Consider the following 26,682-nt stretch of genomic DNA (forward strand, 5'->3'; position numbering starts at 1 on the left):
TCAAGATAATATTCAATAAATAATATAAAGGAGTCATAAGTCCTCGAATGAATATTCAAGATAATATTCATTAATAAAATAAAGTTATCGAATAAACCTTATTCGATTAATAGTTTTGAAAACTATATCTATATATATATATATAAAAATATATATAATATACTCGGGAACATCGACTCCCGGTTTTAGAAATGTTCGCCTTTGGGTCCCCTATATTAAGGGTATACGCAACTACTGCTTATCTCTAGCATAGGTATTATGCAATTATAAGCATTTGAATGGATAATAGAATATCAAAATTACGAAACAGGCATGCATATAAATATCATATCACATGCTCCAATATATCGCAAGACTTTGCTAATAATAATCATGCACTTATCACAAGATAATGCATATACATATATACATCACAACAACAGTATAACGGGTAGAAAACTTGCCTGAGCGACTGGGGGTTACAATGGCTCGGGACGAGTCTGGTAACCTATAAACAACAAGTAAGTGGGAATTAAACCAAAGTCACTTGTAAATCTATACATTAACCAACTTAGACTCTAACGCTCGCTTTGCGCTTACTGATTCTCTTAAGTCACTCGAGTACCCTCGGCTCCACCATTTTTAATAATTTAACCATTAAGAGTTTTAAGGCGATTCCTTCGCGAGTGTCTTACCAACTGCCTATTACACCTTACATAAATGTTTCATACTTCAATTAGTCCTTTAAGGTCTTTAACCTATGTTTCAAAGTAAGGCGAGGGGTAAGGGTTCGTTCGCGAAACGTCGTTACTTAAAACGGTCGTTTCTCCTAAACCGTTCATCGGAATCCAACGAACCACATATCAAAACGAAGCTCGTAACATGAACTATATAAACTTGGTAATGGTCAAAACCTAGCAGTGAGTTCAAGGGTTCTGATGTTAAGAACAAAAACAGTCTACGATAAATCGGACATTACGACGGCTATGTTTACGCGATTTTCCAATTTTATACCCTTCCAATTCAACCCATAATCAAGCCACAATCACATCCCAATCCAAACTCCATCCATACCACATCATAACAGCCCCAATAAATTCAATATTAACATTTATACTTATGCTTAAGCTTGAATTTAACTATACCTAAGTTCTTTTAACCAAAATAACAAGATTCACCATCCATTTCACTACCACTCCAACCCAAATTCTAAACCAACAAGCATTAAGCTACTATATCACCATAACAACTAAAATCATCATATTTAACAAAGTAAAGCTAGGGTTTGGAGATGATATACCTTCCTTGAAGTGGTGTGAGTAGCTAGGAAGCCTTAAGAAGCCTTGAGATGACTTAGGGATGCTTGGATCTTAAAGGAAAAACAAGATAATCAAGTTAAAATTCTTGAAGTCACTATTCATTATCTTCTTCATTGATTTCTTGAAGAAGATTGTGAATGATTTGGAGGCTTAAACTCATAGAATAGTCATAACTATGCATAAGGAATACTAGGGAATTATCTTACCAATTTAGGAAGCCTTGAACTTGGATTTTGAAAATTCTTTTCTTTGAAATAGTAAAAAGCCGAGAGTAAAGCTTGGAGAAGATGAAATGTTTTGTGTTTTTGTTTTGATTTGTTTTGGTTGGTTGCTTATTTGATTTGTTTTAGGTTAATTATCAAATTAACCTTGGTTTTGTGTGGTTAATATTCCACCACATTTCCTTCCTTCTTATGTCATGCTTGCATCACTTTGTGATGTCATCATCCCTCCTTTGTCCTCTTTCTATTGGTTGGATAACATCATCCCCACTAATCTCTTTGATTAGCTTCTAATTGTTTGCCTAATGACCGCTGATCTGTTATACGGTTCGCTTAACTTTCATTTTCGTTTATCGTTTGAGGGATCATACCCGAGATCTTATTACTTAGGTTCCCTTAACCTTTCTCAATATATTATATTCCTTTTATGACCCTCTCTTATAATCTTTTAATTTAAATCCTTTTTATCATGTTACCTTATACTCAATTCTTTCCGTATCTAGTGGATTTCCGGGAAAAATCAAAGTGTTCGGAATTGGATTCCGACGATCTTTACATATACTTATATGTCATATAGAGGTGTAATAAAATCTCAGAATATCCATAAAAGAACCCCTACCTAGTGTGGCATGAAAAGTTTTCTCATTCAGCAAAAACACTATTCATAAGGGTTTCAAAAATTTTCCAAAAATTGGGGTTATTACAACTACCACATAAGACTTGCATAGATTCGATCTTTGAAATATTATTGAATGAAATGAAGTTACGAGATACTTCATTAAGTCCCGATATATATATCCATATATATCTCTCATACATTTCCTGAAAACCTCTGTCATGTAAAGTATGAACAGAGTTGCAATATCCAATGAGTTTTGGAAAGAAAAGAATTTTGGCATAAACCCGATATCTTGCTGATCAGGCAAAGATACCAATAAGTAACCTTTTCTACTAGTAGATGGATGAATCCCCCACCGGTCATCACCCTGGCCTCATTAGGACCTTGTGCTGGACCGCCACCCGGCCTCTTACGCGTTGATGAGCCGCCACCCAGCCACTTACACTTTGATAGACCGTACCCCGGCCTGTCGCTTATGCCGACTCAATTAGATGGACTTACTTCCCGAACGTTGGGTAAGTAATCAATTCATTTATCAAAACAGCAATCTTGTTACGAATATAAAATACACCACAGAGCCGGATCCCTCAGGTTTTGAGCGAGTATTTAAATCCCCTTCGAAAGGAGGATCTTAAATATAAAAATGAGTTTTGGGACCCCCCCTAACTTTTAAAAATCATTTTGAAGACTCGAAAACATTTTTAAGAATGTTTGGAGAAATGCCGATTTAATAAAATAAATCAGTCCCAATATATTAAAAAATATCTGAATATTATTATTTAAATAATATTCCCATAAAGAATAATCTTTATAAAAATAATTGAAGTAGAAGTTTTAAAACTCATACTTGAAATGAATATTAAATAACCAAAGATATACTTATACGAAAGTAAGATCTTTATTTGAATAATCAAAAATAAGTTTGATTATCGAAACATTATTCTTTAATAAAATAAAGAATATTATTTAATAAAATAAGCGGAGTCATAAGTCCTCGAATGAATATTCAAAATAATATTTATTAAATAAAATAAAGCGGAGTCATAAGTCCTCGAATGAATATTCAAAATAATATTCATTAAATAAAATAAAGTTATCGAATAAACCCTATTCGATTAATAGTTTTGAAAACTATTTATATATATATATAATATACTCGGGAACATCGACTCCCGGTTTAGAAAAAAATGTTCACCTTTGGGTCTCCTATACTAAGGGTATACGCAACTACTACTTATCTCTAGCATAGGTATTATGCAACTTATAAGAATTTGAATCAATAATTAGATATCAAGATTACGAAACAGGCATGCATATAAACCATATCAGCATGCTCCAATATATCGTAAGATTTGCTAATAACAATCATGCATCTATCCCAAGATAATGCATATACATATATATACATCACAACAACAGTATAACGGGTAGAAAACTTGCCTGAGCGAATGGGAGTGATAAAAGGCTTGGGACGAGTCTGGTAACCTATAAACAACATATAAGTTGGAATTAAACCAAAGTCGCTTAAGAATCTATACTTTAACCAATTAGACCCTAACGTTCGCTTTTGCGCTTAATGATTCACTTAAGTCGCTCGAGTACCCTCGGTTCCATCATTTTTAATAAATTAACCATTAAGAATTTTAAGGCGATTCTTTCACGAGTACCCTACCAACTGCCTAATCCACTCTACATAATTGTTTCATACCCCAATTAGTCATTTAAGGGCCTTAACCAAGGTTTCAAAGTAAGGCGAGGGGGTAATGGTTCATTCGCAAAACGTCGTTACTTAAAACTGCCGTTTCTCCTAAACCGTACATCGGATTCAAGCGAATCACATATAAAAACGAAGCTCGTAACATGAACTATCTAATCATTGCAATGGTCAAAACCTGACAGTGAGTTCACAGGTCCTGATGTTAAGAACAAAAGCAGTCTAAGGTAAATCGGTCATTACGACGACTATGTTTACGCGATTACCAAATTTATACCACTCCAAATCAATCCACAATAAACCCACAATCATCACTACAACCAAACTCCATCCATACTTTACTACAACAGCACCAACATCTCAAGATTTCCAATTTATACTACTCTCAATCATGAACTAAAAGCTATACTTAAGTTCATTAACCAATAATCAAGATTTACAACTTCAAACTTATTACAAATCCAACCACACTCTAAGTATACAAAAATCATGCTTCTCATGAACCATATCAATCATAAAAACTCTAAATATACAAAAGTAGGGCTAGGGTATGAGATTATACCTTCCTTGGTGAGTAAAAGTAACTAAGGAGCTTGAAACAATTCTTGGAAATCCTTACTAAAGCTTTATCTAAACAAAAACACAAGATCAAAATTTCAAGTTCTTGAAAATACTATTCACTCTCTTCTTCCATGAATTATTGGAAGAGATTTTGAAGGAAATGGAAGCTTAGATTCATAGGATATCTATATCTATGTACAAGGAACCTTGGATAATTACCTCACTAATTATCAAAGCTTGGAACTTGAATTTGGATTTTCTTTTCTTTGAAAAAGAAGAAGGGCCGAGAGCTTCTTTGCTTGGAAATGAAAGTCAACTCGTGTTTTTGTGTTATGAATTGTTTTTGGCTTGGTTGCTTCCTTTTTGTTTGTTTAATTAAATTGTTACCATGGTAAAAATTGTGTGGCTTATAATCAACCAACAAATCATTCCCATTTGGTCATGTTTATGTCATCCACTTATGTCATCTTCCCACACTTGTCTTCTTCTTGTTGGTGTGATGACATCATCATACATTAACCTCTTTGATTAACTCGTAATTATTTGGCTAATGATCACTGATCTGTTATACGGTTCGCTTAACTTTCGTTCTCGTTTATCGTTTGAGGGATCACACCCGGGATCTCATTACTTAGGTTCCCTTAAACCTTTATCAATATTTTATATTCCTTTTATGATCCTCTCTTATAATTCTTGAATTAAAATCCTTTTAATCATGTTACCTTATACTTAATTCTTTCTGTATCTGGTGGGTTTTCGGGAAAAATCAAAGTGTTCGAATTTGGATTCTGACGATCTTTACATACACTTATATACCATATAGAGTACTAATAAGATCTCAGAATAACAATAAAAGAACCTCTACAAAGTGTGGCATGAAAAGTTTTCTTATTCAGCATAATCAGCAAAATCACTATTCATAAGGGTTACAAAAAGTCCAAAATTTTGGGGTTATTACAATTGGTGTCTATTCAGCTTCTATCTCTTTTGTGGATGTCTGGTAGTAGGGTATTCGTACAACGAAAGTTGGCGTTTACGAGTTTCGTGTTGTCTGATTAGTGTCATCACCATTGCATGCTAAGGTTAAAGAACAAAAAGGCTATTGAATGAAGTAGTGATGAAGTTAGAATCCCATGTTTGTGTCATATAGTAATCAATCCTTTTAATTCTCTTAGTTAATGTTATTTAGTATAATTTCTTAGTTAATCGTAGTTATAAACAACCTCAAATTGTTATTCGTCTTAGCATTGAATAATAACCATACAAGTGTTTCATAAGTGCATTGATTGAAATTAACCTAAACCAGTCTCTGTGGGAATGAACTAGAAATAATTCTATATTACTTGTGATCGTGTATAATTTCATGAATATTAGTGCGTGTTTTTGTCCTAACAGTGCTTAAAAGTGGAATTGGTCGATTATGTGCTTACTTCAGAACTTGATCAAATGCTAAGGTCGGATGCCTTAGAGAAGGCCTTGTTGGGGAATTTAGATTGTGAAGATGATGAAGGTGATGAAAAGTTGCAGTATTTGAATGCTTCTCCTTGGAAGTGAAGGCTGAATATGCCTTTTGAATCTCTTGGATTGGAGGAGCTGAACAAGTCTCCAAAGCGCCTCAAGCCATCGATTAAGGAAGCTCCTACACTTGAGTTTAAACCATTTCCTGAACACTTAAGGTATGCTTTTTTAGGTGATGCATCTACTTTGCCTGTTATTATTGCATCTGACCTTTCAGGTAGTGATGAGGAAAAGCTCTTAAGAATTATAAGAGAGTTCAAGTTGGCAATTGGATGGACTATAGCAGATATCAAGGGAATCAGCCTATCTTATTGTATGCATAAAATTCTGTTAGAGGAAGGTAGCAAGCCTACTATTGAGCAATAGAGAAGGCTTAATTCGATCATGAAATAAGTTGTGAAGAAGGAAATTCTCAAGTGGCTAGATGCAGGGATCATCTATCCCATTTCTGACAGTTCTTGGGTGAGTCCAGTTCAGTGTGTGCCGAATAAAGGAGGCATCACCGTGGTAGCTAATGAAAAGAATGAGCTTATTCCTACTCGAACAGTCACGGAGTGGAGAGTTTGTATGGACTACAGGAAGCTGAACAAGGCCACAAGGAAGGATCACCTCCCTCTTCCTTTTATTGATCAGATGCTTGACATGTTGGCTGGGAATGAATACTATTGTCTTCTGGATGGCTATTTGAGTTTTAATCAGATTTGCATTGCTCCAGAAGATCAGGAAAAAACTACTTTCACTTGTCTATTTGGTACTTTTGGCTTCAGAAGAGTTTCTTTTGGTTTGGGTGGAGCACCTGCCACATTTCAGAGATGCATGATGGCCATTTTGTCCGATATGATTGGTCAGAATGTGGAGGTGTTTATGGACGATTTCTCTGTGTTCGGTGATTCTTTTTACGAGTGCTTGTAAAATCTTGGCGCCGTCCTTAAAAGGTGTGTTGGACCAATCTGGTTCTCAACTGGGAGAAATGTCATTTTATAGTGCAACAGGGCATCATTCTTGAGCACAAGGTCTCTAGTAAGGGTCTTGAGGTAGATAAAGCCAAGGTAGGTGGGGGTAATTGAAAATCTTCCTCCACCAATTTCTATTAAGGGAGTCCGAAGCTTTCTTGGTCATGCGGGTTTCCATCGACGTTTCATCAAGGACTTCTCTAAAATGTCTAAACCCTTGTGCAATCTTCTAGAAAAAGATGTCCCGTTCAAGTTTGATGACGAGTGCCTAGCTGCTTTTGAGAGATTAAAGAAGAGTTCGATAACAGCACCGGACATAACTGTACTTAATTGGGATGAACCTTTTGAAATGATGTGCGATGCAAATGGCTATGCAGTTGGAGCAGTTCTTGGGCAGAGGAAGAATAAAATTTTTCATATGGTCTACTATGTTAGTAAGACCCTCAATGGTGCTCAACTGAACTATACTACTACTGAGATAGAGCTATTGGCTATTGTCTATGGTTTTGAGAAGTTTCGATCTTATTTTCTTGGGATGAAGGTGATATTTTCACTGATCACGCTGCGATTCGCTATCTCATCTCGAAGAAGGACTCGCAGCCTAGATTGATTCGATGGGTTCTTTTACTTCAGGAATTTGAGTTAGAGATCAAGGACAGGAAAGGTACTGAGAATCAAGTCGCTGATCATCTCTCTCATTTAGAAGATCCAAGTGCAACTTCACAGGATAACACATTGATTAATAAGTCTTTTCCTGATGAGCATCTGTTGGGGATGCAAGAGGAAGAACCGTGGTTCCCAGACATTGTGAACTACCTTGTGAGTAATATTATGCCTCCAGACTTGTCCTCTACTCAAAAGAAGAAGTTTCTTCATGAGTTGAAGTGGTACATGTGGGATGAGCCATTCTTGTTTAGGCAAGGAGCTGACCAAATCATCAGGAGATGTATTTCGTACAACAAAACGGGGGGATCTTGTAAGATTGTCATTTGACTGTTTATGGAGGCCACTGTGGTGGAGAAAAGACAGCAACTCGTATCCTTCAAGCAGGATTCTTCTGGCCTACATTGTTTAAGGATGCGCTTTAGTTCATCTTGAAGTGTGATCGATGCCAACAGGTTGGTAATATGTCCAAGAGGGATGAGATGCCTTTTAATGTGCTTCTCGAGGTTGAAGTCTTCGATGTTTGGGGAATTGACTGCATGGGGCCATTTGTCTCATCTTGTAATAATCAGTATATCTTGTTGGCTGTTGATTATGTCTCAAAATGGGTTAAAGTCAAGGATTTGCCGACAAATGATGTGAAGGCAGTGCTTAATTTTCTTCATAAGCAGATATTCACAAGATTTGGGACTCCAAGAGTCATAATCAGTGACGAGGGATCATATTTCTGCAATCGCAAGTTCACTGTTATGATGCAAAGGTATACTGTGAATCATCGCATTGCTACAGCCTACCATCCTCAGACTAATAGTCAAGCTGAGGTATCTAACAGAGAGATCATACGTATTTTAGAGAAAGTTGTGTGTCCATCGAGGAAGGATTGGTCTGTGAAGCTGGATGAAGCTGTTTGGGCATATTAAACAGCATACAAGACTCCGCTAGGCATGTCACCGTTTCAGTTGGTTTATGGTAATGGATGTCATTTTCCTGTGGAGTTAGAGCATAAAGCGTATTGGGCTTTGAAGAAGTTGAACCTTGATATGGATGCAGCTGGTAAGAAAAGAATGCTTCAATTGAATGAACTCGACGAGTTTCGGCTTCAAGCGTATGAGAACAACAAAATGTATAAGGAAAAGTCAAGAGGTGGCACGATAGGGGTCTAGTGCTCAAATCATTTGTGCCGGGGCAACAAGTTCTTTTGTTCAACTCTCGTCTCCATTTTTTTCCTGGAGAGTTGAAGTCGAGGTGGTCAGGGTCGTTTGTTGTCAAAACGGTGTTCCCACATGGAGCGGTGGAGATTTTTGAGAATGATCCAGGCCAAGCATTTAAGGTGAATGGATAGAGGATGAAGCATTACAATGGGGATATGGAAAACCGTGAGGTGGTTAGTGTCGTTTTATTGTCCACTTGATCTCGGGATTCTACGTCAAGCTAACGACGTAAAGCAAGCGCTTCTTGGGAGGCAACCCAAGTTTGTTGTACATTATTAGTATGTTGCATATAGTTTCATTCATTTGCATATAGTTTCATGATCCCTTAAGTTTGCTTTACTGATTAATTTGTGATATTGATGCTAGTGTAGTGATGTCGTATAGTGATGTTAAGTCCTATCGAGTTAATTTGCATGCTAGAAATAATAAATTTCACTAAAACTTATAGGTTGCTTGAGTGTTAGATCATGATCATGTCTTATTTATTTGTCGAGGTTTAATCACTTGTTTATATTTAGAATTTAGGATATTCTCTTAATGATAACATAACATGGATTTTTAAAAATAGGAGAAAAATATTGGATTTCATTGCTTGTTGTTGTGGCAAGGTGTCAAATGGCTAGTAGCCGACTCATTTTATATGAGTAGTCTAGGGTTGAGCGAGATGGAGTAAAACGCACTCGTTCAGAAATTAGAGAAAAAAAAAAGAAAAAATATATGTGTTATGCATAATTGATCATGAGTGGGCTCTTTAATACTCAAGTTATTAAGTTCTTAGGGGACTTTGTGCCTAGTGACCTAAGGCTTTCATAGTCTGGAATCCACTAACCTAACGCTTGCTACATGGGTATTATTGCATAAGTCTTTTGTGGACCTCACTCATTGCACCATCAAATAAGCATATATGCGTTGTTATGTGTTGTGAATAAAAGCATGAATCCATATAATAACTCCGATATAAAAATTGAAGTGTTGTCAGTCATTTTGAGTTTAGCTTTTATTCTATTTATAACCTTGTGATTGCCTTGATAATTAGTGAGTCATGATTATTGATCTAGTTGTGATAGTATATCTATTAAGCAAATACACACACGCACGTTTCGGGTTTATAAGTTGAGTTATGGGATTTGATTGATCTTTATGCGAATAACTGCATTTGTTGAGATGTTGCTCATTTGTTGGTTTAGTTATTCTGAGGGGATCGTTGCATTCATGCATTTTTATTACTTGTTCTTTGAGTCTATTTATGCTTGAGGACAAGCATCAGTTCAAGTTTGGGGGTGTGTTAAGTGGCATTTATGTCCACTTAGAATGCTCTATAAAGGCTTGGATTGATGTTTTATACTCAAATTATTTGTGTTTTTGATGTATTTTTGGTAGTGTTTTGCATTTCAGGCATATATACGGGAACGAGGTGATTTAACATTGCTTTGATGCAAAAATGGTGTTAGGAAGATGTCGTGAAGATTTCTCGTGGAAAGCCATCAAGAACCAGCAAAATAAAGAAGGCAAATAATTTTTTTTCCAAAAGGTCAGCGCGACCGCGTCGAAGATGCAGAAGGACAGCGCGCCCGCACTGATGAAGCGCGCGGCCGCACCGTGTCGGAATTCCAGAATTCTGTTTCAATTAGAAGATCGTTATCTGGGCTTCTGGCTTAATTGGTCTGCTATTTAAAGACAACTTAAAGACGTTTTTCATAACGGAGCTTAAGGAGAAGATAGCGAGAAGAACTATAGCACAAATACAACCAAGGCGAAGAAGATCTAGTTTATTCTTGTGATTCTTTGTTTTAAGTTGTAATCTTGGATGCTCGTTTCTTGTTTTGTTGAACCTAATACTCTTGTTTAACGTACTTTCTTTATTATTCGTTTTATAAAGACCTAGTTATTATACCATGCTTTCATGGGAACCCATGGTGACGATGAGTTCGGTTATAAACTAATCATTGTCGTGGGGTTCTAGCGAATTTACTTATGGATTTCAATAGTTAATATGTTTTGATACCTTAGTGTGTGGTAATTGTATGATATCCTAGTATTGGTTGTGCTTATTTATCTTATGAGTGTCGCAAACTTATAAGAGAGTGTGTTAATCTCTAATGAAGCGACAGTGACTTTAGAGGTTTAGAACTTGTCATGCTAGCATAGGTTCATGTATTTGTTATGCATGATTCATAGGTAAATTTAATCATCTTACTTGCCTTATGTAATCATGATAGATAACTTGCATATTAAACGGTTATGTTTTCAAATGCTATAGACATATAGGGTCTCAACATAATTGGTGTCTATTCAGCTTCTATCTTTTTTGTGGATGTCTGGTAGTAGGGTATTCGTATAACGAAAGTTGGCGCTTAGTAGTTTCGTGTTGTCTGATTAGTGTCATCACCATTGCATGCTAAAGATAAGAACAAAAATGATATTGAATGAAGTAGTAATGAAGTTGGAATCCCATGTTTGTGTTATATAAGTAAGTCAACCTTTTAATCTCTTAGTTAATTGTGTGTTAGTTAATAATCTTAGTTATAAATAAAATCAAATTATTATCATCTTGGCATTGAATAATAATAATCATACCATTGTTGAATAAGTACATTAATGAAATTAACCTAAACCGGTCTTTGTGGGAATGAACTAGAAATAATTCTATATTACTTGCGATCACGTATACTTGCGATCACGTATACTTGCGTGAATATTAGCGCATGTTTTCGTCCTAACATACACCTAACCCTTTAGCCTATGAAGATTACTTTTCCTTTGAAGACACTATTGCTACAGAAATGCCAACTGATAATGATGGTGACACAACAGTTGAGTCAACACAAACAAACACCCAAGGAGATACATGTAATGGAAATGCTAAGCCTTTACGTCGTTCTTATAGACCACATAAATTACCACCTTGGCACAAAGATTATCATACATCTTCCTCTCACATCACAAACATGGCTGATACCTCGATCAACTCAAACTTTTCTCTTTTTTTATCGTAGGTAACCCGCAGCCACTACCCTTCAGGTGCGTACTGGGTAAACCCTACGGGCCCACGCAATAGCCTGCAAATTACGTGAACCAAGGTAAACCGCATTTAAGCGACATGCTCTGGCTCAGGAGGCGTAATCATAAATTCTCCTCCTATGGGATTCGAACCTATGACCAAGAGGATAGTTATCCCCTCTTTAACCAACTGAGCCAACCCTTACGGTCAACTCAAACTTTACTTGCTTCCTCACCAAATTGACTACAACCTATGATCCAATATATTTCAAAGATGCAGTACAACATGACCACTGGGTCAAAACTATGAATAAAGAACTCGAGGTAGTTGAACAAAACAACACCTGGATTATCACTTCTTTGCCCCCTGGACAGCGTGCTATTGGCTCAAAGTGGTTGTATAATACTAAATTCAATCGGGATGGCACTATATTTAAGCATAAAGCTCGTCTTGTGATACTAGGCTGCAAACAGAAACATGGCTTGGACTACCATGAAACCTTCGCTCCAGTAGCGAAGATGACAACAGTACGCACTCTTCTCGTAATTGTTGCAATGCAGGAATGGCAAACTGACCAGATGGATGTTATGAACGCCTTTCTGCACGGGGATCTACTTGAAACTATATACATGTCACTTCCTCAAGGGTATACTAATCTTGGTAGTCGTATTTTCCATCATCAGCAGCTAGACACAAATCGAAGCTCCTCACAAAATTTAGTGTGCATGTTGAAGAAATCACTTTATGGTCTTCGATAGTCCCCACGATTATGGTTTACAAAGTTCTCCTCCATTATTCAGCAAATGGGCTTCATTCAATCCAAAGCTGACTACAGTTTGTTTCACCTTCGCTCAATCTCAGACATAACAATAATCCTTGTGTATGTCGACGATCTGCTGCTATGTGGAAACAAAAAGACCATTATCGATGATATAAAGTTGATGCTGTCAAAATCATTCAACATGAAAGTCCTTGGACCCATAAATTATTTTTTGGGAATTTAAATACACAGATCTTCAGAAGGTTTTTTCCTCTCTCAACGTAAATATGCTACAGACATCCTACAAGAGTTTGGAATGCTTCATGTTACACCCTTGCAGCTTCCAATAGATATTAAGCTGAAACTTACTGCTGGGATGGGGGATCCTTTGCCAAACATCACCTTATACCAGAGACTCACGGGTAAGCTTATTTATCTCACAATAACGAGGTCTGACATTGCCTTTTCTGTGCAAATTCTAACTCAGTTCATGCAACACCCAACCACTGTTCACATGTAAAATGCAAAAAGACTGTTGAGGTATATATGTGGCACAATTACTCGGGGTATTCTCTTGACAACGACAAACTTGCACAGCTGACAGCCTACTGTGACAGCGAATGGGCAGGATGCGTCGCCACTCGCAAGTCAACAGTTGGCTATTGTATTTTTTTGGGGGACTCGCCTATATCTTGGAAAACCAAAAAACAGACTGTTGTTGCAAGATCTTCGGCCGAAGCCGAATCTCGAGCTATGGCTCTCACGGCTTGTGAAGTATCGTGGCTGTCTACACTGCTCCTTGATCTTGGTCTCAAACACTTTCCTCCTCCTGCTGTAATGAAATGTGATATTCAAGCAGTCATCGCTATTGCTGCTAACCCAGTTCTGCACGAGCGCACAAAGCATGTTGATATCGACTGTCACTTCATTTGAGACCAAGTACAATCTGGGAAAATTATCACTAAACATGTCACTTCTTCCAACCAAGTTGCAAGTTGCAAGTTGCAGATATAATGACAAAGATCCTCCCAGTCAAGCTGCAGCAATCTCATGTCGACAAGCTGGGAGCTACACCAAGTTCTCACTCGGGGGAGTATTAAGAGAAAATTACATTTTCATATTTTGACACTGCAGGCCTACTAGTTACCATGTGGTGTCATGTAGTATAATAATTTTGTTATCTTTTATTCCCGTTTGATTGCCCTCATATGTTTGACGTGGCAGGTTGTTATTTATTTTTGTCCTTTTGCACTCTATTTATAGGTTCATGTCTGGTAAAGAGAACACAGACTGAATTATTATTCTCTTCTGCAAGAATACAACATCCCCTTTTTCCTGAGCGGGTGTAATGGTGTCTTTTACGTATTAAACTGTTTTCGGTCTTTAATGTACCTTAAACTACCTGAAAAAGTTAAAGTGGACAAGAGACGAAGGGAGCAGTAAATACAAACTGATAGTTGGAAACTATTTGCATGCTTATTGAAGAGCCACTTGAAACAAGTAAATAGTGAAGCGGAGATCATAAAATTATTTGTGCGGCGCCCTCGGGGTAAGATACATATATAAGTGTTTGACCCAGATAAAAGAGATTCAGCCGAGTTATACAATATTTCAAGCATAATACAATCTAATATGTATCACTTGCTCTGCAAGATGAAAGTTTGTTGTAAGAACAGAAGCTCATCCTTTAGCAGTTGCAGTTACTTCATCATTATGTGGACACTGGGAGTGGACGAAACCCGTGTTGAAGGGTAGCTTTCCAAATTTTGTCGATGCTAAACATCATGTTGCCACATTCATGCACATTCCATCCTTCCAATGCATGCACTATTCCAGCAATACGCCATGCACTCATCACCCTTCTTGGCAACCAATTCTGTCACATAAAAGTTATAGCAGACCGGTTAGACAGCAGACCTTTATAAATCAAGTTATCGACACAGTGAATATCAAGTTGAGAAAACGAAACTAATCAAATCTGTTATCTAATTATTTTTCAAGAATTATTGCAGGAGCTAGTGCTGTCTAGTCAAGTTTCCACCCGGATGGACATTTTGCTTCACAGGTATTTCCCTTTAATCCACCATCAAACAAATTTGCTTTGTAAAACCTTGGTCACTAAGGTTTGGTAATTGGATTTGTGAAATGCAGACCTCATCATGTTCTTTACTGAACTTTGAGGGTCATTGTGTCTAACCAATGCCAAACTTTAGAGTTAAATTGATCAGATAACCTTACATTTTAATAATTTTCTTTAAGATAACCAAATCAGATTTGATTTTTGAGGGTATAACTATAAAATTATGCATACTAGTGTAATCGAAATACTTGAACCTAAAAATAACTTCCTAGCTCAGATATGAGAAGATGATATTATTGAAATGACAACTTCTCACCTCACAAGAGTCTAGATTCTGGAGATCCCTTGGAGCAGACATTGCAGGAGTATTGCAGTAAAAGCAATCTTTGCGCGATTTCTTTGGAGGAAACTGAGAGAAAGGGATGAGTAATGTTCCCTTTGATGCCTTCATCTGTTGTATTTTTCCCAGTCCATCTCCCACTAACCATACCTACAAATTTTAAACCGCAAAACCAAAACAATTCCATTACTTACAGTCTACAGATCATCGTAATAAACAACTATTTTTTTTGCTAGTTAACAACTTCATTTATATTTCTAATAATTATGTGCAGGACACAATTACCTGTTGAGAATAACTATCCGAAAGGACTAGATTGTTTCGAGTCTCAGAATCGCATGTTTCTTTAAGCCTTGTATATTCATATTCGCACGAAATGAATACCTGGTGCAGGAGCAATTTCAATTAGTGTTGGAGTATAAAGAAATCATTGCCTCCCTAACTATAAAAATAAAATTGAACTAAAAAATATATTAGAATAGTATAACTATGTGCCTTCATTCTGTTGTAATTGTCACTTACCTGAACACCTCTTCGACACAAAGCAATGGCAATGGAATTGGAGACCTTGGATAACTTTCCTTTAATGGCGACTTGGGTTGTTCCCTTTGGAATGCAATTAAGAACAACAGCAACTGCTAAGCTACTCCCATCAACTAACTTCACTTTAAGCTGGGGATGCCTTCGTATTATAAACAGTTCACCGTTGCAGTTCATCTCCTCTCCCTACAATGTATTTACGTAAATATCTACACGTGTTATCATGGTTTCAGTAAATCCACATCATAAAAGCTAACTAATCTTTGCGAACCAGAGTATATACAATTTAAAATTTAATTGACTAAAGTATTGTTCTTGAAACATATAGTAGTAGTACTTAAATTATAAATGATGAACAGAAATTAGAACTCGCCTGATTGAGAAGCCCTAAAGTTAACACCATGGTTCCTTTTTTCTCAGCTTTAACCATAGCTTCTTCAATCAAACAATTGATACTCTCTCTTTGCTTGGGTGTAGTGTACTGTAATAAGCATATCGAAGCATTATTCAAATTAACTTTCAATATATTTATTATGTCTCTCTGCCAATGAAATAAATACAGCAATTAACATACTTGTATGGTGTATCTTGGAATAGCCCATGTCTGCAAGTTCAAAGTTTTGAATATATTTCTCTCCACAACAAAAGTATGACCATAAAACCAAGTAACAATCATAGACCACAATGTCACAGGCCACATCAACCACAAGTACCACTGTGAAGTGCTCTGGGGTTTTGATGCTAAAGAGGCAAATCCAAGTCGAAGATGATAGATAGATTCTGGTGTGGTTAGATGTGTCAAATGTACCACATTTGCAGACTCCTCCTCTCTTTTTAGTGAAGTTTCATACAATGTGTCTGTAGATTTGTCCATGGTCCCGTACATATAGTCGTAGAAAGGCATGAAAAGCGAGTAATTTGTTCGGAATTGTGTGTGATGCAGAGAATGGTACCTATTCAAGAAGAATCAACATACATTCTCAAGTAGGTAATTACAACTTAGTCAATCATCACAACTCATTATAAATGAAAAAAATGTGCTAGATGTATATACTACGATTTTTAAAACATGTATGCTAGATTTTGAAATATGAGTTTTTACATCAGGAACAAGCTGAATAAATACATATTGTGCAAGTTCAAGTGTCACTTGAAGAACACTAACATAGTATCTTGTACTACCTCTGGTCTACTGTTTTAGAAAAAGAGCGTTAGTTCGGCAGTAATTAGGAATCAAATTATAAAGCATGATATGGATGTCGAGCAATATTGTCTGGTTATGTTGTTTAAAACAGCTGTAAATATCTAGAACTATGTTATGAATCGGCTAGTTAGCTGGAATTACCTTTGCTCACTTGAATATTTTTGTATATTGCTTCCAACATCAACAATTATCATGGCTAGATGGAATTTATGATTTGGTAGAATACTCAATATGTTTAGCCACACAGAGAGGAAAGGGAGACGTACGTGGGTGTATACATGATGTACTTGAGAGGAGGAAAGATGGAGAACAGCTCTGCAGGGATAAGCTCAAAGTTGCAGTGTCCCAAGTTGTTCATAAAGTCCACAAAGGTTATGTAAGTGAAGAATAAAACAACAGAGCCAGTCCCGGTCAGGACCGCAGTCATCAGTGGTATTGCAAACAGCATAAAGTACGATATATGTTCTGCAAATGGATGAACAACAGCTGCATGCATATTTTTTATGTTAGATTATTTTTATCGCAGTTAATTTTTATGCGTCTAGAGTATAATACTATGGTAGAATATAGTTGATACAAGTATACAAAATATGCATGGTGAGCTGAATTTCAGTATTCTGCATGCTACCATTACATGCATATTAAGATTCCTGAGAAAGACCTTGTTCATAGAGGTAGAGGGAGGGAGGGAGAGAGAGAGAGAGAGAGAGAGAGAGTTACATGTAATAGGCTCAGTAACAATAGAGGAATGATGATGAGAATGATAGCGAGAATAGAGGTAGTGGTGGTGTAAAGCTCTGTGAAGCCAGTAGTAGATGAATTCAACAGGTCCAACATGAAGCAAAATTGTTATAAAAACACCCTCAGTTCTCCACAAAGGCAGATTTGACGCTCCTTCCATTGTCAAGTTTACCAAATAATACAGTATCCCAGTAAACAGAATTTGGTCATCCCTGTTCCAAATATCCAATGTTACTATATAATAATAACTAAGGGAAATTGTTTGTAACTACGTGATACATGGACAGGGACTCTAAAGGTCAGTTCTAGCTGGCGAAAACAAGACTCTGTGACAAAATAATTAATTGATTCTAAAACAAAATTACCAGTTTCTCTCTCGATCAACCTGCTCGAATTCAATAGTTTTATCAACAATTCTGTTGTTGCCTTTGGCAGTTCTGTAACGAGAAAGGGAAATCCAAATCTGGTTGTGAAGCATCCTCCACAGGAGAAAGGGGAAAATCATAAAGTTGGCCAGGTCTCTTTCACTCTCATCCTTGGTTATGTATGAGTAGATGCTGTGAACCACAAACGGTGCCAAAACTACGTACTGCAAATTTTATTTCATATCAAATATCAAGAACAGAACACCTTAGTCATATTCATGTCAAACACATCCTGCAATTACATGCATCATCACATATTTACACTTAATGTATTCAGTAAGCGCGCATACACACACATGCACAAAGAAAATATAACCTTGTAGCTTCCAAGGGGTGTCCATGGCCAGTCAGTGAGAATGCCTGGGTTACTAGCCATTTCTTTTTCTTCCTCTTTTCTTTTTTTTTTTTTGCTTTCTCTATTGTTCAACACTGTGACTTGTGAACACTTGGAAATAACCAAGGAAGCTTTATATTATTCATAGATCACACATGGCGTGAATAAATATTTACAGCGCACCGAAAATTAAATTTACTTACCAACTCCACACAACTACCTTGTACTCTATTGAGTAAAGCATTGAACACAAGCTTGGTACAGCAGACCTCTACAGGTGCAACTTTTTCGGGGTTCTGGTAGTAACTGCTTAAAAAGGTAGAGTCATTCAATACAAGAATGATACTACTAGTTGCGTGTGTGTTATTTATAGATATATAGATATTCAATTGCATGATTATACTAATGTACTTGGGTACAGATGATAAGGTCATCTCCTTTGTTGTGTTCCCTTTTTTCAGCTTAATTATTGAGTCATGATTATCCCATTTTAGGAACAATGCTGCGTGTTAACTTATAAGACTATGTATTCGGAGCTGGATTAGAGTCAGCTTCAGCCTGATTCCGCCATTACTAGGATTCACAATCACCACTGGAGTTCATTAACATAAGTCATGTAGATCATGATTCAGGACGGTCCTCCGAGCAGGGACCCCCGTTCCTGTCTTTCTCTTTACTTCACCGGTACTTTGTGAAAATGTACATATGTATTAAATACATTTGAAAACATCAATTTTTAGTACAACTTTGCCATTATTTTACATAGGAAAGGGTACTTGCATTGTACTGATCTGCCCGACTTTGTTTAGGTGTCTTGTAATTGGAATTTTGTGTTGCTCATGCTCCCGTAATTGTAAATAAGAACAAGGAAACCGTGCCGGAAAAGTTATCTATAGAAGCATCAATAACAGCTTTTGAAATGCGGCGTTTATTATAGTCAGCACTGCATGTGTTATGGACTTGATGGTTCATGCTTAGTGTTGTTGTTAAACTCAGTGTGAAACATTGTAATGCTACAGGAGGGGTTAGATTTATAATAACTCCACAAAAATGTTGGATTAAAAATCAACACTGGAGTACAGTACATTAACAAAAGTGGAGTACATCAGGACGGTATTCGGAGCCGGACCCCTGTTCCTTTCTTTCTCTTTAATTTCCCTGTACTTTGACATATGAAACTGTTAAAAATTAAGTACATCAGAAATCATCAATTTCTGCAGTACAATTAGCCATTGTTTTACTTAAAAACGGCTACTTGCATACTTGCATTGTACTGTACTGATTTGTCCAACTTTTGCTCATGTGTGTTATGAAGAGTTTTGTTCAAATTAAATCGGACAAATTTTTTTAAATAAGTTAAGCCCAGTTTAATAACTGAGCTGAAAATATATTCAAACTCGGTTCATTCAAACTCGACTCGTTTATAAATGAATCAAGTGTGAGCCGAACACGAGTTTGCTCACGAATAATCGATCGGAGCTAAACTCGAGCGGAGTTCGAACAAAGTCTTGTTGTCCACTAATAATTAGAATATATTTTTTAATCGAGTAATCTTAAGATATAATTTATAATTTTACAAGTTATATATAGATCAAATACTAGTCTTATCTTATAATTATATACGTACACTCACCTTCTACATTTATTTCTTAATCTATATAATTTTATTTTTTAACAAGAGTAGGGATATATCCAATTTTATTTTAAATTATTGAGACATTCTTAATTTCAGAAATTGTACATCATTTTTTAAACTACCTATGTTGAAAAGTTATTATGTTTTGATGTTTTACTTAAGGAAAATGATTGGTGTACCAAATTGGTTACCAAAAAAGTTACAAAATACCATTTGTGAAACTTTTATTGGTTAAATGAAAATGTGTCCCCTTCCATTTACATCAAAAACACCAATAAAATCATTTCATAGTCATGACATCATTTTGTAACAACTTTTTGTACTATTTTTTTCCTTTAGTATTACTCTTTACTTAAATTTGATTTATGTAAATTACAAGTTATATAATGGTATTTATGAAAATGTGAAGAATTAGAGATGAATAGATCATCATAACAATATTTGATAGTTTTCTTACGAAAAAATAAAGGGTTGAATTTAGAAAAATAAGCAAAATTTCTAAAATAATTAAATTATTAATAAATGATGAATACATGTACTAATAAAACTATTTATGTGATTTGTACTAATTTATTATTTGTAATATATATAAACTTTATCAAGAACGACCCGAGTCCGAGTCAAATGGATAAAAAGTTAAGCTGAGCTCGTTTACTCATCTGAACTCATTTTCATGTTTAAGATCGACTCATTTAAAAAAAGAAACTAAATCGAATTCCCTTAAATGAGTCGGTCTCGAGTTTTGTTTAAGAACGACTGAACAACCCCTTTATTTATAGTTTAAGAAAATTTCGTGGTGTTGTTCACGCTCCAATCATTGTAATCATAGACGAAAGCTATAGAAGGGCTCCCCTCGGCTAAAGCTAGCTTGATTTTAAGAAGAAAATTACTACATATACTTATTAAAATATTTCATAGCCTAATTATATATCAAAGACAACTTTTATTTGATATTTAATGATCAAATAAGTATAATCAAATGACTAAATACCTTACTAAGTACTTCTTATTACTGCATACTTATTATGGGCATTTTAAGCCCCTTCTTATTTGAACCAGCGTTTTACCCGTACTGCGTACGCACCGAATCACTGTTCCACAATTATCAATAATCTTTACAATAAAATAAGAGAATAAAGATTATAAGCTTAATTTCAGGATATTTTTTTTGAGATTATGAGAATAATCATGTAAAAAACTCAATCTTGACATTTATCTACTTACCATCTTTTATTCTTTTTATTTTGTTTTGTCTTTAAATTAGGATTATGAATATTAACATTCGAAATTAAATACACACAAAGCAATGAATGTCTTTGAAAACTTTTCTTGAGATCTACTTCAGAATTCTTGAAGGCATATTAAAATTTAAAATTAGAAAATTTATAGAAAATACGTTTTACCAATTTATTTAAAAAATATAGTGTCTCTTTTTTTATAATTACAATTCCTCCGATTCATCCTCTTTTTTTCAACACTACGACCCTCTACTTTGTATCTCCTTCTACATCCTCCATCGCGTCTTTATCATCCATCGTCGTCGTCGTCGTCCTTCATCATATGCGATTTTGGATCATCATTAGTCCTCCCTCTTTTTAATGCACTATCATCGTCATTTCCCTTGATTTATATTTGACTTAACTCACTCTCTTTCTCTTATATATATATATATATATATATATATATATATATCAAACAAAGAAGTTATGAAACTTAATACATATAAGGTTTTACATAAACTTGCAATAGTTGATTTGGTTACTTCTAAAGTTGCAATCAATTGATTATAATGCGTTTGGTCTTCTATTTTTTTTTGCTTTTTGGTTGATTTATGAGTCACGAAGTTATATATTGATTGATTGATTTCATCTGTTTTCATGGATATTAACTGTTTGACATAATGTCACCAAGAAATATAAAATTTATTTTTGTTGATTTTGATTACTTAAATGTTGAATTGAAATTGATTTCATTTGTAAAATATGCAACTGTTAGATATTGAATGCAACATAGGGGTAATTGTTTTTCTTGGATTTTTAACCTTTTTAAAATTGTTTGGATTATAGGTGAACAAAGCAGTTAAGATATTGTGTTTACAGAATTAATCAACAAGCAAAATATTTTCAAAATTCACTTAATTTGTATTAAATAAGTTGTTCTTGCTATAAATTCTGTTTTCTTAAAAAAATAAGAACTCGACTTCAGTTTTGAGAGAATCCAATAAAATTTAGATTTGTTTGTTACTTTTGAACTAAGAACCAATGCATGCTTTATAGACTAGCAGCACGGGTTTACAAGACTTGCAGTAAAATGTACCCCCTCTGTCCTTTTGGTTTATTATCAAAAGAATAAGACAAGGAGACCAAGACAACAATAAACAAGTATATAAAACTGGACAAGTTGCAATATAAAATAAAGAAATGACATTAATTAGATGGGTGGGAAACTTTATATAAACACCCGCCCATATTAGAATTTTAATTACAAACATTTGGCTCCACTTTTAGTGGCTTTAAGTAGAACAAACTTTACACTTTACTCTATATAACACTTGCAGACTTTACTAACCACTTTATACAAAAACATGATACTCCTTAGATAAGACTTTGCAATGGCTTCAGTGACGGTGCTCAAACAGACAACAAAAGATGTCTACAGTTTACCTACTTCTAGATTTAAATATTACTCCAGCTTTCCATGATGAAACTACAAGGCAAAAAAGATTGAAAAATCCAGAAAAGAAGCAGATTAGCCATATTTTATCTTTGAACTTCAACAACAAACTCAAACGTGGATTGATCAAACAACTTGGTTCTGATTATGGGGTCAGTAGAATAACAATATCAAGGATATGGAAAGTTGTCATTAAAGCAATCAAAAAAGGTGTACTTTCAATTGTGGACAGAAATAAAAGGGTGGACAAACAAGATGTGTTTTGGACTTGGAAAAGGTATGGTTAATTCCTCTTCACCTTCAGAACAAATATTAGAACATTAGTGTGTCACATAAAATGTAAGTAAACCTGATGTGCATAAACTTGTGCAAAGAGGAAAAATTAGGTCTCACTCAAATGCATTGAAACAATTTTTAACTCTTCCCAATATGGAAGCTAGAGTTGAGTTTGTTTTAAAGAATATTGAGAATTTAACCTTTCATACAAATCCCACATATGTAGGCATGTTTGATGTAGTTCACATGGATGAGAAATGATTTTATATGATAAGGCGAACTAAAAAATACTACCTTCTACCAAATGAACCGGAACCACACCGAGCGTGCAAGTCAAAGCATTTTATAACAAAAGTTATGTTTATGAGCGCAATAGCCAGGTCTCGTTACAATGAAGATGAGGTATGTGTATTCGATGAAAAAATAGGAATATTTCTTTTTACCATTGAAGAACCAACTATGAGGTCGAGTAAGAATAGAGCTAAAGGCGTTTTGGAAGTGAAGCCCATTGATGTACCATATAGTTACGGGTCTTGGAGGTTCAACAAATATGACCAAACATATTAAATTGGCTAAATTTTAGCTAAGAGTAATATCTCATTAAAGTACAATTTTATTTTACATAATCTCAATAATTATATTTTTTTTTATCATTGGAAATCTGCATCTGCTATCCTTAGTATGTCACACTCTCAATAATTATATTTATGAAATGCCATGTAGATTTTTAGCTAAGGGTTTCTCCTCATTGGAGATGCTCTAAGCCCTTAAATGGACATTTTCCTCAAATTTATATGAATATTATAATTTATAAGTTATTTAAGTATTTGGATAATTTCACATATGAATTACTTTTAAGTTGATAATGTGCTTGATAATAATAATTTATAATTTTCTGTTGAAATAAAAATTATACTAATTATTATTTTGATACATGAATATAAAATATAAGTATACCATTTATCTGGATTAAGTTATGGATATATTATTATATATTATATAAAAAAAAATTAGTAATACAGGTGTACTTCGGTGCTGAATATCTCAGCACCCGCACTATCCTCTTTTCCCCATCTCATTTCCCGCCATTTCTAGTTTTGGTCAAACATAGCGATTCAAACGACCAAATCGAAGCTGCAGCTCAAGGTAATTTTTTATGGGTTTCTTAAATCTCTGTGCTTTAACGTTTCCCAATTGCTCAATTTTCCTTTTCTTTGATAATTTCATCTCAAATTGGATTTTTTTTGGTTCTTGAATCGTCAAAGTTTTAGGGATTTCTCCCCAAGATTGGTACTTTCTTGAATGCATATGTATGTATTAATATAAATATACATCCGTGTAATTAGGTAGTGATTGTAAGTATATCTCTTGCTCTTCTCATTAATTACTGAGCAGATGAGATTTTTTGTTGTAATTTTGATATCAGTATCTGTAGTTTATATTAAAATATCTGTCTCGAGGAATTTACGAGTGTTTAGTGGGTGGGGATTGATAAATTATTATTGTGTAGATTGTTATTAATGGCCATACCCACACGAAGTAAGTCAGCTACAACTACAATAAAGAGTATTAACTTTCGGAGGTCTAACGGGGTTAGATGATTTTTGCTTGTATCATTCAAGAATTTGAAACCAATTTATATCCTATCATAACTTCGGCAGTGGTATGTTCTATTTACTTCAATCATCATAACTTTCATTTGGTGTTGTAATTCTGATTAAAAGTAAGTTTAAATTGGAGTCGTGGATTTGGAATTAATTTTGACTATCAAAACTTGTCTTTTCTGGTTAACGGCAATACATTGTTGATAAATTAGGATAGAAAATACCAAAAGGATAGAGGTTTTTGTAGCTGTTAGTACATCTGTAGTAGTGATAAAGTTTGTTGTAGACTGGAGGAACCTAATTCGTGTAGTTTGTTTGTTACGGGTGAGTCTGGGAGTTATTATGCTTATAATTCCTCTGCTTCCTACTCTGCGCTTGTTAGTATGATTTTTTATTTTTTTCTCTGTTCCTTTTGAAAAGAAAATTAATATGTTCCAGGTTTGCAGTTTGCTTATTTGAGTGGTGTATAGATGGAGCAATCCCACCCAGGTTGTGATGGAGGAGCAGAAGCAGTGATAAACTTACGACCCAATTCAACAATCTCTATTGCTTATCACCCTCTTTTTGGTCCACATGATGATATGATTCTCCTTGAGTTGGATGAAAAGCTCCTCCCAGATGTCCTCGACCAAAGGTTTTTAAAAATTATATTTCCTTGTTGTTTGTCGGTTTTTCTTATACATCTTTATTCATACTATCATTGACCCTTATTCTAAACTTTAGAATAAGCTTAAGAGGCCAGCTGGAAGAAGATGCAGTTCTCTGTACTCAGTCAAAGACCTATGCTGTAAAGTTTGTCGGAAACTCCAACTCGGTATTACTAATACCCCCCTCAGATCAGTTTTCCCATCAAAGCCACATTAAAAGAACTGATGAAGAAGCTGTTGCATCAGTCATCAAAGTGGCACTAGGCAACATGGAGCTGGTTGAGATTGCTCCCAAAGTAGATAAGCTAAAATTGTTGTTGTCTAGGAATCCACTCAAATTGGGTGAGTTGACTGAAAAAGATGATCTGGATGAGATGATTGACGTTGACAAAAACTTGTATACATGGGATGACCTTACTGACATGATACAAGCTAGTGATGAGGAATTGAGGACAGCATTAAATGCTTTTTTAGCAGTTGAGATTAATGGATACTGGAGAATTGTGGATGAGAGTTATATGGATGCAATTCTGAATATTCTTTTGCAAAATTCTATAATGAACGACTGGTCCTTGAATGCTCTTAATGAAGATGAGGTTGTGGGTGTGCTGGAATCAGATGGGTTTACTCGTATTATTGCACACCATTGTTTGCAAGTTTATGGTTCAAAGGTTGACAGGGAAAGTTTATGGCGGTTGGATGAACGAAAGGTGTGTGTTCATTTCGCAAGAGGAATCTTGAGAGGAGGAAAAATGAAGATGGAAATTTTTATGGAGGAGTGGAGGCGAAAGGTTCCTGAACGAATGAGTGTTAACTTTGACATTTTGGAAGGTGAAGTTCTTACGGAAACACTTGGAATCCAGACATGGGTATATGCTTTCAGTATATCATCTCTACCATGTGACCCTGCTGCACGTTTCTCTGCCCTTTTTCATGAGCGCAAAAAGTGGGAGTGGAGGGATCTAAACCCTTACATCAGGTACGAGTTCCCTTGTGCTTGGTTAGCCTAGACATTTTCTGCTGATGCTTAGTTTTATTTTCAAAGCAGTGCCATTGTCATACATATTTAGTGTAGCCTTTTAGCTGTAGAGGCTGTTGGACACCATCAGTTATGCATTCTCCTTCAAATGTTTTTATTTTAAACAAAGAAGTAAATATTCGTGCATATTTTCTACAGGGACTTGAGTGTTCCCGGTCTTTCATCTGATGCTTTGCTTCTCAAATACACTCGTAGAACCCAGCCTACTCCAGACTCGGAACCAGTTTTTACTATGAGATAGTTTGGTGGAATTGAATATCCAGAGTTGTAGTTTGTTGGCAGTTTTCTACTTGCTGTCACATATTAGGTACTTCTCGAAACTTGGAATGAAATCTGCATTAATTGCAGTTGAGAAAGAATCTTAACTGCAATAGTATATGATAGATAACAGCAGGCACAGCCTTTTGATTTTAGTCGTTTAAAAAAAAAATTCTGCTCTGTTGTTCAGCTTTCAAGATTCCTATGTTAAATTTACCACATGTATGATTTTTGCTGAATTTAAATTTACTCTGCCTAAGAAAAAACCTCGTCATTTTATGACGAACCGGCAAATTCTTTGTCAGCAGTACTCTACAGATAAGTACACACTATGGGGTCCGGTCCCTGACAATGGTTTGTTATGGA

General features: G+C 35.4%; 2 protein-coding genes across 4 annotated transcripts; one reads left to right on the top strand and one right to left on the bottom strand.

The window, feature by feature from the left end:
- Nucleotides 1–13,973: 13,973 nt before the first annotated feature.
- On the bottom strand, nucleotides 13,974–18,524 carry LOC141724264 (very-long-chain aldehyde decarbonylase CER1-like). The gene is made up of 11 exons (XM_074526332.1): nucleotides 18,387–18,524; nucleotides 18,166–18,294; nucleotides 17,790–18,013; nucleotides 17,404–17,636; nucleotides 16,950–17,169; nucleotides 16,054–16,432; nucleotides 15,853–15,960; nucleotides 15,462–15,665; nucleotides 15,225–15,323; nucleotides 14,916–15,089; nucleotides 13,974–14,395 (listed from the first exon to the last, which is right to left on the bottom strand). Exons 2-11 carry the CDS (start codon nucleotides 18,223–18,225, stop codon nucleotides 14,231–14,233), a joined length of 1,866 nt encoding a protein of 621 aa, XP_074382433.1. The 5' UTR covers nucleotides 18,226–18,294; nucleotides 18,387–18,524; the 3' UTR covers nucleotides 13,974–14,230.
- Nucleotides 18,525–23,783: 5,259 nt separating this feature from the next.
- On the top strand, nucleotides 23,784–26,359 carry LOC141724265 (uncharacterized). 3 transcript variants are annotated; one of them, XM_074526333.1, is made up of 4 exons: nucleotides 23,784–23,914; nucleotides 24,811–25,006; nucleotides 25,096–25,998; nucleotides 26,197–26,359. In XM_074526333.1, the coding sequence occupies exons 2-4, from the start codon at nucleotides 24,843–24,845 to the stop codon at nucleotides 26,297–26,299; spliced, it is 1,170 nt and encodes a 389-aa protein (XP_074382434.1). In that variant the 5' UTR covers nucleotides 23,784–23,914; nucleotides 24,811–24,842; the 3' UTR covers nucleotides 26,300–26,359. The 3 variants fall into 3 exon arrangements, with proteins under 3 accessions (XP_074382434.1, XP_074382435.1, XP_074382436.1); XM_074526334.1 differs by having other exon boundaries at nucleotides 23,803–23,914; nucleotides 24,819–25,006; XM_074526335.1 differs by lacking the exon at nucleotides 23,784–23,914 and adding an exon at nucleotides 23,987–24,078.
- The last annotated feature ends 323 nt before the right edge of the window (nucleotides 26,360–26,682 follow it).

This window comes from Apium graveolens, chromosome 5 (assembly GCF_009905375.1).
Source record: "Apium graveolens cultivar Ventura chromosome 5, ASM990537v1, whole genome shotgun sequence".
Lineage (NCBI taxonomy): Eukaryota > Viridiplantae > Streptophyta > Magnoliopsida > Apiales > Apiaceae > Apium > Apium graveolens.

Excerpts from the sequence above, each read along its gene's own strand:
- LOC141724264 (XM_074526332.1), bottom strand. The coding sequence starts at position 18,225 with ATGGCTAGTAACCCAGGCATTCTCACTGACTGGCCATGGACACCCCTT. Across the intron at positions 17,637-17,789 it reads GTTGATCGAGAGAGAAACTG|GGATGACCAAATTCTGTTTA; the intron begins GTAATTTTGTTT and ends TATTTGGAACAG. Across the intron at positions 15,090-15,224 it reads CGGATAGTTATTCTCAACAG|GTATGGTTAGTGGGAGATGG; the intron begins GTAATTGTGTCC and ends TAAAATTTGTAG.
- LOC141724265 (XM_074526333.1), top strand. The coding sequence starts at position 24,843 with ATGGAGCAATCCCACCCAGGTTGTGATGGAGGAGCAGAAGCAGTGATA. Across the intron at positions 25,007-25,095 it reads CCAGATGTCCTCGACCAAAG|AATAAGCTTAAGAGGCCAGC; the intron begins GTTTTTAAAAAT and ends TCTAAACTTTAG. Across the intron at positions 25,999-26,196 it reads GATCTAAACCCTTACATCAG|GGACTTGAGTGTTCCCGGTC; the intron begins GTACGAGTTCCC and ends TATTTTCTACAG.